Here is a 13,429-nt window from a genome sequence, read left to right as displayed (position 1 = left end):
GCGTCACTGAAGCTAAAACCTTATGTAATTTAGAAAACACGTTAGATAAATGCACTAGTTGGTGTGAGTTGAACCTGCATTGCATGGGCCAGTAGGCTTGCTGCGGTGCTCCTTCTCTCTTATGTTCTTATAAGCTGTCAATTTACTTCACTCCCTGTTTTAGGTATTAAAATATTCTTGTCAGAGGGTGAAAAATAAGACACATGTACAACACTTGGGAATCTTGACTGAGGAAACGCTCAATTTGTCGCTTTTCAAAACCATTTTCATCACACTTATCAGACGGTGAAAAAAGTTATCGCCCATCTTTAATTTAGTGTTTCGATAGGATTTAAACCAATTAACCAAAATTTTACCTTATTTTTTTATTTATTTTTTTGTGGATGAATGAAAAAAAGTCCCGAGTAGCGTCACTGAAGCTAAAACCTTATGTAATTTAGAAAACACGTTAGATAAATGCACTAGTTGGTGTGAGTTGAACCTGCAGATGGGCCAGTAATGTTCTTATAAGCTAATTTACAGTCAGAGGGTGAAAAATGTACAACACTTGGGAATCTTGACTGAGGAAACGCTCAATTTGTCGCTTTTCAAAACCATTTTCATCACACTTATCAGACGGTGAAAAAAGTTATCGCCCATCTTTAATTTAGTGTTTCGATAGGATTTAAACCCATTAACCAAAATTTTACCTTATTTTTTTATTTATTTTTTTGGCAAAGAAAAATACAGTGCAGGCGAGAGAGAATTACTAAACCTCATGGGAAAATTTTCTTGACGTTAATCTCGTTCAGAACTGAAGGAGAAGTTGACATGGGTGGGAGCTGAGAGCAGCAACTCTTCGGCATCTGTCCGTTCTGACACTCTCCTGCAGGAGGGCTCCATCAACGGCACCAGGGTGTGCCTGCAGGAGGAGCCGCCCTGCTACTACCTGCAGGTAGGGGGAGAGGAGGCGTGGAAGGTGCTCAGGTGTGAGCAAGTGAATAATACTGCGCCAGGAGGTCCTGCTACAGTGTCTCAGTGTGACAACAACTTGGCTGCCTTCAAGGGTACGTTGTACATCCTCTCTAATCCCTCTTAATGTATTTTATTTCAGGAAGTGTTAGGAGTGGCAGAGGCTCGATCCTCCGTCCCCTAAAAGTGGCTAGGTCTCAGATCATCCAGGCTGTTGTTATAACTCTTGTAATATCGTGAAACAGAGGTAAAAAAGCCACAATTGCAGTGACTACAACTTCACATCTAACTCAAAAAATGAAACTACGTGTTGTTTTCACCTGCATGGACCTGTTCTGGACCAGTCATGGACCTGTTCTGGACCAGTCATGGACCTGTTCTGGACCAGTCATGGACCTGTTCTGGACCAGTCATGGACCTGTTCTGGACTAGTCATGGACCTGTTCTGGACTAGTCATGGACCTGTTCTGGACTAGTCATGAAACTAGTCTGGACCTGTCTGGACCAGTCATGGACCTGTTCTGGACCAGTCATGGACCTGTTCTGGACAGTCAGTGTTCTGGACTAGTCATGACCTGTTCTGGACTAGTCATGGACCTGATCAGGACCAGTCATGGACCTGTTCTGGACCAGTCATGGACCTGTTCTGGATCAGTCATGGACCTGTTCTGGACCAGTCAGACACCTGTTCTGGACCAGTCATGGACCTGTTCTGGACTAGTCATGGACCTGTTCTGGACCAGTCATGGACCTGTTCTGGACCAGTCATGGACCTGTTCTGGACCAGTCATGGACCTGTTCTGGACCAGTCATGGACCTGTTCTGGACTAGTCATGGACCTGTTCTGGACCAGTCATGGACCTGTTCTGGACCAGTCATAGACCTGTTCTGGACCAGTCATGGACCTGTTCTGGACCACTCATGGACCTGTTCTGGACTAGTCATGGACCTGTTCTGGACCAGTCATGGACCTGTTCTGGACTAGTCATGGACCTGTTCTGGACTAGTCATGGACCTGTTCTGGACTAGTCATGGACCTGTTCTGGACCAGTCATGGACCTGTTCTGGACCAGTCATGGACCTGTTCTGGACCAGTCATGGATCTGTTCTGGACCATGGACCTGTTCTGGACTAGTCATGGACCTGTTCTGGACCAGTCATGGACCTGTTCTGGACCAGTCATGGACCTGTTCTGGACCAGTCATGGACCTGTTCTGGACCAGTCATGGACCTGTTCTGGACCAGTCATGGACCTGTTCTGGACCAGTCATGGACCTGTTCTGGACTAGTCAGTCTGGACTAGTCATGACCTGTTCTGGACCAGTCATGGACCTGTTCTGGATCATGGACCTGTTCTGGATCAGGACCTGTTCTGGACTAGTCATGGACCTGTTCTGGACTAGTCATGGACCTGATCAGGACCAGTCATGGACCTGTTCTGGACCAGTCATTGACCTGTTCTGGATCAGTCATGGACCTGTTCTGGACCAGTCAGACACCTGTTCTGGACCAGTCATGGACCTGTTCTGGACTAGTCATGGACCTGTTCTGGACCAGTCATGGATCTGTTCTGGACCAGTCATGGACCTGTTCTGGACCAGTCATGGATCTGTTCTGGACCAGTCATGGACCTGTTCTGGACCAGTCATGGATCTGTTCTGGACCAGTCATGGACCTGTTCTGGACCAGTCATGGATCTGTTCTGGACCAGTCATGGACCTGTTCTGGAGCAGTCATGGATCTGTTCTGGACCAGTCATGGACCTGTTCTGGACCAGTCATGGATCTGTTCTGGACCAGTCATGGACCTGTTCTGGACCAGTCATGGACCTGTTCTGGACTAGTCATGGACCTGTTCTGGACTAGTCATGGACCTGTTCTGGACTAGTCATGGACCTGTTCTGGACTAGTCATGGACCTGTTCTGGACTAGTCATGGACCTGTTCTGGACTAGTCATGGACCTGTTCTGGACTAGTCATGGACCTGTTCTGGACTAGTCATGGACCTGTTCTGGACTAGTCATGGACCTGTTCTGGACCAGTCATGGACCTGTTCGGGACCAGTCATGGACCTGTTCTGGACCAGTCATGGACCTGTTCTGGACTAGTCATAGACCTGTTCTGGACTAGTCATGGACCTGTTCTGGACTAGTCATGGACCTGTTCTGGACTAGTCATGGACCTGTTCTGGACTAGTCATGGACCTGTTCTGGACTAGTCATGGACCTGTTCTGGACTAGTCATGGACCTGTTCTGGACTAGTCATGGACCTGTTCTGGACTAGTCATGGAACTGTTCTGGACTAGTCATGGACCTGTTTTGGACTAGTCATGGACCTGTTCTGGACAAGTCATGGACCTGTTCTGGACTAGTCATGGACCTGTTCTGGACTAGTCATGGACCTGTTCTGGACCAGTCATGGACCTGTTCTGGACCAGTCATGGACCTGTTCTGGATCAGTCATGGACCTGTTCTGGACTAGTCATGGACCTGTTCTGGACTAGTCATGGACCTGATCAGGACCAGTCATGGACCTGTTCTGGACCAGTCATGGACCTGTTCTGGATCAGTCATGGACCTGTTCTGGACCAGTCAGACACCTGTTCTGGACCAGTCATGGACCTGTTCTGGACTAGTCATGGACCTGTTCTGGACCAGTCATGGATCTGTTCTGGACCAGTCATGGACCTGTTCTGGACCAGTCATGGATCTGTTCTGGACCAGTCATGGACCTGTTCTGGACCAGTCATGGACCTGTTCTGGACTAGTCATCGACCTGTTCTGGACTAGTCATGGACCTGTTCTGGACTAGTCATGGACCTGTTCTGGACTAGTCATGGACCTGTTCTGGACTAGTCATGGACCTGTTCTGGACTAGTCATGGACCTGTTCTGGACTAGTCATGGACCTGTTCTGGACTAGTCATGGACCTGTTCTGGACTAGTCATGGACCTGTTCTGGACCAGTCATGGACCTGTTCGGGACCAGTCATGGACCTGTTCTGGACCAGTCATGGACCTGTTCTGGACTAGTCATAGACCTGTTCTGGACTAGTCATGGACCTGTTCTGGACTAGTCATGGACCTGTTCTGGACTAGTCATGGACCTGTTCTGGACTAGTCATGGACCTGTTCTGGACTAGTCATGGATCTGTTCTGGACTAGTCATGGACCTGTTCTGGACTAGTCATGGACCTGTTCTGGACTAGTCATGGAACTGTTCTGGACTAGTCATGGACCTGTTTTGGACTAGTCATGGACCCGTTCTGGACTAGTCATGGACCTGTTCTGGACCAGTCATGGATCTGTTCTGGACCAGTCATGGACCAGTCATGGACCTGTTCTGGACCAGTCATGGACCTGTTTTTGACCAGTCATGGACCTGTTCTGGACCAGTCATGGACCTGTTCTGGACCAGTCATGGACCTGTTCTGGACCAGTCATGGACCTGTTCTGGACCAGTCATGGACCTGTTCTGGACCAGTCATGGACCTGTTCTGGACCAGTCATGGACCTGTTCTGGACCAGTCATGGACCTGTTCTGGACCAGTCATGGACCTGTTCTGGACCAGTCATGGACCTGTTCTGGACTAGTCATGGACCTGTTCTGGGCTAGTCATGGACCTGTTCTGGACTAGTCATGGACCTGTTCTGAACTAGTCATGGACCTGTTCTGGACAAGTCATAGACCTGTTCTGGACCAGTCATGGACCTGTTCTGGACTAGTCATGGACCTGATCTGGACTAGTCATGGACCTGTTCTGGACTAGTCATGGACCTGTTCTGGACTAGTCATGGACCTGTTCTGGACTAGTCATGGACCTGTTCTGGACTAGTCATGGACCTGTTCTGGACTAGTCATGGACCTGTTCTGGACTAGTCATGGACCTGTTCTGGACTAGTCATGGACCTGTTCTGGACCAGTCATGGACCTGTTCTGGACCAGTCATGGACCTGTTCTGGACCAGTCATGGACCTGTTCTGGACCAGTCATGGACCTGTTCTGGACTAGTCATGGACCTGTTCTGGACCAGTCATGGACCTGTTCTGGACCAGTCATGGACCTGTTCTGGACCAGTCATGGACCTGTTCTGGACCAGTCATGGACCTGTTCTGGACCAGTCATGGACTTGTTCTGGACCAGTCATGGACCTGTTCTGGACCAGTCATGGACCTGTTCTGGACTAGTCATGGACCTGTTCTGGACCAGTCATGGACCTGTTCTGGACTAGTCATGGACCTGTTCTGGACCAGTCATGGACCTGTTCTGGACTAGTCATGGACCTGTTCTGGACTAGTCATGGACCTGTTCTGGACCAGTCATGGACCTGTTCTGGACTAGTCATGAACCTGTTCTGGACCAGCCATGGACCTGTTCTGGACTAGTCATGGACCCGTTCTGGACTAGTCATGGACTTGTTCTGGACCAGTCATGGACCTGTTCTGGACCAGTCATGGACCTGTTCTGGACCAGTCATGGACCTGTTCTGGACCAGTCATGGACCTGTTCTGGATCAGTCATGGACCTGTTCTGGATCAGTCATGGACCTGTTCTGAAACATAAACACTGGAGACGTCATAATGGGAATTATATGTAACTCTTAAGATAATTCACCAACCTCAGAGCTGCTGGTGTCATGTCCGTGAATGATGACAACACTGTGTGAGATGCTGGCTAACACTAACACCACTCAGCAGGGACTGGTTAACACACTAACACCACTCAGCAAGTACTGGTTAACACACTAACACCACTCAGCAGGGGCTGGTTAACTCACACTAACACCGCTCAGCAGGGACTGGTCAACATACTAACACCACTCAGCAAGCACTGATTAACACACTAACACCACTCAGCAGGGGCTGCTTAACATACTAACACCACTCAGCAAGCACTGCTTAACACACTAACACCACTCAGCAGGGGCTGGTTAACATACTAACACCACTCAGCAAGTACTGGTTAACACACTAACACCACTCAGCAGGGGCTGGTTAACATACTAACACCACTCAGCAAGTACTGGTTAACACACTAACACCACTCAGCAGGGACTGGTCAACATACTAACACCACTCAGCAAGCACTGGTTAACACACTAACACCACTCAGCAAGCACTGGTTAACACACTAACACCACTCAGCAGGGGCTGGTTAACACATTAACACCACTCAGCAAGTACTGGTTAACACACTAACACCACTCAGCAGGGACTGGCTAGCACACTAACACCACTCAGCAAGCACTGGTTAACACACTAACACCACTCAGCAGGGGCTGGTTAACACATTAACACCACTCAGCAAGTACTGGTTAACACACTAACACCACTCAGCAGGGACTGGCTAACACACTAACACCACTCAGCAGGGACTGGTTAACACACTAACACCACTCAGCAAGTACTGGTTAACACACTAACACCACTCAGCAGGGACTGGCTAACACACTAACACCACTCAGCAAGTACTGGTTAACACACTAATACCACTCAGCAAGTACTGGTTAACACACTAACACCACTCACCAAGTACTGGTTAACACACTAACACCACTCAGCAGGGACTGGTTAACACGCTAACACCACTCAGTAGGGACTGGTTAACACACTAACACCACTCAGTAGGGACTGATTAAAACACTAACACCACTCAGCAAGTACTGGTTAACACACTAACACCACTCAGCAGGGACTGGTTAACACACTAACACCACTCAGCAAGCACTGATTAACACAGTAACACCACTCAGCAGGGGCTGCTTAACATACTAACACCACTCAGCAAGCACTGGTTAACACACTAACACCACTCAGCAGGGGCTGGTTAACATACTAACACCACTCAGCAAGTACTGGTTAACACACTAACACCACTCAGCAGGGACTGGTCAACATACTAACACCACTCAGCAAGCACTGGTTAACACACTAACACCACTCAGCAAGCACTGGTTAACACACTAACACCACTCAGCAGGGGCTGGTTAACACATTAACACCACTCAGCAAGTACTGGCTAACACACTAACACCACTCAGCAGGGACTGGCTAGCACACTAACACCACTCAGCAAGCACTGGTTAACACACTAACACCACTCAGCAGGGGCTGGTTAACACATTAACACCACTCAGCAAGTACTGGTTAACACACTAACACCACTTAGCAGGGACTGGCTAACACACTAACACCACTCAGCAGGGACTGGTTAACACACTGACACCACTCTGCAAGTACTGGTTAACACACTAACACCACTCAGCAGGGACTGGCTAACACACTAACACCACTCAGCAAGTACTGGTTAACACACTAATACCACTCAGCAAGTACTGGTTAACACACTAACACCACTCACCAAGTAATGGTTAACACACTAACACCACTTAGCAGGGACTGGTTAACACGCTAACACCACTCAGTAGGGACTGGTTAACACACTAACACCACTCAGTAGGGACTGATTAACACACTAACACCACTTAGCAAGTACTGGTTAACACACTAACACCACTCAGCAGGGACTGGTTAACACACTAACACCACTCAGCAAAGACTGGCTAACACACTAACACCACTCAGCAAGCACTGGTTAGCACACTAACACCACTCAGCAGGGACTGGTTAACACACTAACACCACTCAGCAGGGACTGGTTAACACACTAACACCACTCACCAAGTACTGGTTAACACACTAACACCACTCAGCAAGTACTGGTTAACACACTAACACCACTCAGCAAGTACTGGTTAACACACTAACACCACTCAGCAGGGACTGGTTAACACACTAACACCACTCAGCAAGTACTGGTTAACACACTAACACCACTCACCAAGTACTGGTTAACACACTAACACCACTCAGCAGGGACTGGTTAACACGCTAACACCACTCAGTAGGGACTGGTTAACACACTAACACCACTCAGTAGGGACTGATTAACACACTAACACCACTCAGCAAGTACTGGTTAGCACACTAACACCACTCAGTAGGGACTGATTAACACACTAACACCACTCAGCAAGTACTGGTTAACACGCTAACACCACTCAGTAGGGACTGGTTAACACACTAACACCACTCAGTAGGGACTGATTAACACACTAACACCACTCAGCAGGGACTGGTTAACACACTAGCACTACTCAGCAGGGACTGGTTAACACACTAACACCACTCAGCAAGTACTGGTTAACACACTAACACCACTCGGCAGGGACTGGTTAACACACTAACACCACTCAGCAGGGACTGGCTAACACACTAACACCACTCAGCAAGTACTGGTTAGCACACTAACACCACTCAGTAGGGACTGATTAACACACTAACACCACTCAGCAGGGACTGTTTAACACACTAACACCACTCAGCAGGGACTGGTTAACACACTAACACAACTCAGCAGGGACTGTTTAACACACTAACACCACTCAGCAGGGACTGGTTAACACACTAACACCACTCAGCAGGGACTGGTTAACACACTAACACCACTCAGCAAGTACTGGTTAACACATAACACCACTCAGCAAGTACCGGTTAACACAATAACACCACTCAGCAGGGACTGGTTAACACACTATCACCTGTACATTGCAGAGACATCTCAAGCACTAACAGTGTCCATGGTGGGTGGGTCGGTGGAAGTGACACTGTCTACCAGCACCACTGCCACCATAGAGGTGGTCGTCTACGACCCTGCCAACCCTGACAAGATCTACTCTAACACAGACCTGCCCTGCACCACCAACGATCAAGACAAGAGAAGATGTTTACAGTCTATGAAAGTAAGTTTTGTATCTGTCTTGTTTCTGACACTGTTGTTTACTGACTAGTGGCTACCACCCACGGTGTTCTGGCTGACTACCACCCACTGTGTGCTGGTGACTACCACCCACTGTGTACTGGCTGACTTCCACCCACGGTGTTCTGGTGACTACCACCCACTGTGTGCTGGTGACTACCACCCACTGTGTGCTGGTGACTACCACCCACGGTGTTCTGATGACTACCACCCACTGTGTGCTGGTGACTACCACCCACGGTGTACTGGCTGACTACCACCCACTGTGTGCTGGTGACTACCACCCACTGTGTACTGACTCACCACCACCCATGGTGTACTGGGTGACTACCACCCACTGCGTACTGGCTGACTACCACCCACTGTGTACTGGCAGACTACCACCCACTGTGTACTGGCTGACTGCCACCCATTGTGCACTGTTTGACTACCACCCACTGTATACTGGCTGACTACCGTCCACTGTGTACTGGCTGACTACCACCCATTGTGCACTGGCTGACTACCACCCACTGTGTACTAGCTAACTACCACCCACTGTGTACTGGCTGACTACCACCCACTGTGTACTGACTGACTACCACCCACTGGGTACTGGCTGAGTACCACACACTGTTAATTGGCTGACTACCACCCACTGTGTACTGGCAGACTACCACCCACTGTGTACTGGCTGACTACCACCCATTGTGTACTGGCTGACTACCACCCATTGTTCACTGGCCTGACTACCACCCGCTGTGTACTGGGTGACTACCACCCACTGTGTTCTGGCTCACTACTACCCAATGTATACTGGCTCACTACCAACCACTGTGTACTGGATCACTACCACCCACTGTTTTCTGGGTAACTACCACCCACGGTGTTCTGGGTGACTATCACCTACGGTATTCTAGATGACTACCACCCACGGTGTTCTGGGTGACTATCACCTACGGTATTCTAGATGACTACCACCCACGGTGTTCTGGGTGACTACCACCTACGGTATTCTAGATGACTACCACCCACGGTGTTCTGGGTGACTACCACCTACGGTATTCTAGATGACTACCACCCACGGTGTTCTGGGTGACTATCACCTACGGTATTCTAGATGACTACCACCCACGGTGTTCTGGGTGACTACCACCTACGGTATTCTAGATGACTACCACCCACGGTGTTCTGGGTGACTACCACCCACGGTATTCTAGATGACTACCACCCACGGTGTTCTGGGTGACTACCACCCACGGTATTCTAGATGACTACCACCCACGGTGTTCTGGGTGACTACCACCCACGGTATTCTAGATGACTACCACCCACGGTATTCTAGATGACTACCACCCACGGTGTTCTGGGTGACTACCACCCACGGTATTCTAGATGACTACCACCCACGGTGTTCTGGGTGACTACCACCCACGGTATTCTAGATGACTACCACCCACGGTGTTCTGGGTGACTATCACCTACGGTATTCTAGATGACTACCACCCACGGTGTTCTGGGTGACTACCACCCACGGTGTTCTGGGTGACTACCACCTACGGTATTCTAGATGACTACCACCCACGGTGTTCTGGGTGACTATCACCTACGGTATTCTAGATGACTACCACCCACGGTGTTCTGGGTGACTACCACCTACGGTATTCTAGATGACTACCACCCACGGTGTTCTGAGTGATTACCACCTACGGTATTCTAGATGACTACCACCCACGGTGTTCTGAGTGATTACCACCTACGGTATTCTAGATGACTACCACCCACGGTGTTCTGAGTGATTACCACCTACGGTATTCTAGATGACTACCACCCACGGTGTTCTGAGTGATTACCACCTACGGTATTCTAGATGACTACCACCCACGGTGTTCTGAGTGATTACCACCTACGGTATTCTAGATGACTACCACCCACGGTGTTCTGAGTGATTACCACCTACGGTATTCTAGATGACTACCACCCACGGTGTTCTGAGTGATTACCACCTACGGTATTCTAGATGACTACCACCCACGGTGTTCTGAGTGATTACCACCTACGGTATTCTAGATGACTACCACCCACGGTGTTCTGAGTGATTACCACCTACGGTATTCTAGATGACTACCACCCACGGTGTTCTGAGTGATTACCACCTACGGTATTCTAGATGACTACCACCCACGGTGTTCTGAGTGATTACCACCTACGGTATTCTAGATGACTACCACCCACGGTGTTCTGAGTGATTACCACCTACGGTATTCTAGATGACTACCACCCACGGTGTTCTGAGTGATTACCACCTACGGTATTCTAGATGACTACCACCCACGGTGTTCTGAGTGATTACCACCTACGGTATTCTAGATGACTACCACCCACGGTGTTCTGAGTGATTACCACCTACGGTATTCTAGATGACTACCACCCACGGTGTTCTGAGTGATTACCACCTACGGTATTCTAGATGACTACCACCCACGGTGTTCTAGATGACTACCACCCACGGTGTTCTAGATGACTACCACCCACGGTGTTCTGAGTGATTACCACCTACGGTATTCTAGATGACTACCACCCACGGTGTTCTAGATGACTACCACCCACGGTGTTCTAGATGACTACCACCCACGGTGTTCTGAGTGATTACCACCTACGGTATTCTAGATGACTACCACCTACGGTATTCTAGATGACTACCACCCACGGTGTTCTAGATGACTACCACCCACGGTGTTCTAGATGACTACCACCCACGGTGTTCTGAGTGATTACCACCTACGGTATTCTAGATGACTACCACCCACGGTGTTCTAGATGACTACCACCCACGGTGTTCTAGATGACTACCACCCACTGTCTTCTGGGTGACTACCACCCACCGTGTACTGGCTGACTACCACACACGGTGTTCTGCGTGACTACCATCCACTGTGTACTAGCTGACTACCACCCACTGTGAACTGGCTCACTACTACCCACTGTGTACTGGCTCACTACCACACAATGTGTACTGGCTCACTACCACCAACTGTGTTCTGGGTGACTACCACCCACTGTGTACTCGCTGACTACCATTCACTGTGTACTGACTGACTACCACCCACTGTATACTGGCTGACTACCACCCACTGTGTACTCGCTGACTACCATTCACTGTGTACTGACTGACTACCATTCACTGTGTACTGACTGACTACCACCCACTGTATACTGGCTGACTACCACCCACTGTGTACTCGCTGACTACCATTCACTGTGTACTGACTGACTACCACCCACTGTATACTGGCTGACTACCACCCACTGTGTACTCGCTGACTACCATTCACTGTGTACTGACTGACTACCATTCACTGTGTACTGACTGACTACCACCCACTGTATACTGGCTGACTACCACCCACTGTGTACTGGCTGACTACCACCCACTGTGTACTGGCTGACTACCACCCACTGTGTACTGGCTGACTACCACCCACGGTGTTCTGGCTGACTACCACCCACGGTGTTCTGGCTGACTACCACCCACGGTGTTATAGCTGACTACCACCCACTGTGTACTGGCTACCACCCACTGTGTATTGGCTGACTACCACCCACTTTGTACTGGCTGACTACCATCCACGGTGTTCTGGGTGACTACCACCCACTGCGTTCTGGGTGACTACCATCCACTGTGTAGTGGCTACCACCCACTGTGTACTGGCTGATTACCACCCACTGTGTACTGGCTGACTACCACCCATTGTGCACTGGCCTACCACCCACTGTGTACTGGGTGACTACCACCCACTGCGTACTGGCTCACTACTACCCATTGTGTACTAGCTCACTCCCACCCACTGTGTTCTGGGTGACTACCACCCACTGTGTACAGGCTCATTACAACCCAAGGTGTTTTGGGTGACCACGATCCAATGTGTACTGGCTGACTACCACCGACTGTGTAGTGGGTGACTACCACCCACTGTTCACTGGCTGACTACCACCCACTGTGTACTGGCTGACTACCACCCACTGTTCACTGGCTGACTACCACCCACTGTGTACTGGCTGACTACCACCCACTGTTCACTGGCTGACTACCACCCACTGCGTACTGGCTGACTACCACCCACTGTTCACTGGGTGACTACCACCCACTGTGTACTGGCTCAATAACACCCACTATGTACTATCTCACTACCACCCACAGTGTACTGTGTGACTACCATCCACGGTGTACTGTGTGACTACCATCCACGGTGTACTGTGTGACTACCATCCGCGGTGTACTGTGTGACTACCATCCGCGGTGTACTGTGTGACTACCATCCACGGTGTACTGGGTGACTACCATCCACGGTGTACTGGGTGACTACCATCCACGGTGTACTGTGTGACTACCATCCACGGTGTACTGGGTGACTACCATCCACGGTGTACTGGGTGACTACCATCCGCGGTGTACTGTGTGACTACCATCCACGGTGTACTGGGTGACTACCATCCACGGTGTACTGTGTGACTACCATCCGCGGTGTACTGTGTGACTACCATCCACGGTGTACTGTGTGACTACCATCCACGGTGTACTGGGTGACTACCATCCGCGGTGTACTGTGTGACTACCATCCACGGTGTACTGGGTGACTACCATCCGCGGTGTACTGTGTGACTACCATCCGCGGTGTACT

At 49.8% G+C, this 13,429-nt stretch overlaps 1 protein-coding gene across 1 annotated transcript in view; it reads left to right on the top strand.

Annotated features, from left to right (window-relative positions):
* Window positions 1-13,429, top strand: part of LOC128695107 (uncharacterized) — a gene marked incomplete at its 5' end in the record, with an annotated part of 115,053 nt that overhangs the window by 56,626 nt on the left and 44,998 nt on the right. Inside the window, 2 exon segments of the mRNA XM_053785521.2 lie at window positions 792-1,046; window positions 8,564-8,751. Coding sequence (XP_053641496.2) covers window positions 792-1,046; window positions 8,564-8,751 — 443 coding nt within the window.

The sequence above is a fragment of the Cherax quadricarinatus genome, chromosome 35, assembly GCF_038502225.1.
Source record: "Cherax quadricarinatus isolate ZL_2023a chromosome 35, ASM3850222v1, whole genome shotgun sequence".
Lineage (NCBI taxonomy): Eukaryota > Metazoa > Arthropoda > Malacostraca > Decapoda > Parastacidae > Cherax > Cherax quadricarinatus.
The sequence above is the reverse complement of the archived record's forward strand: the minus strand, read 5'-3'. Positions and strand labels throughout refer to the sequence as shown.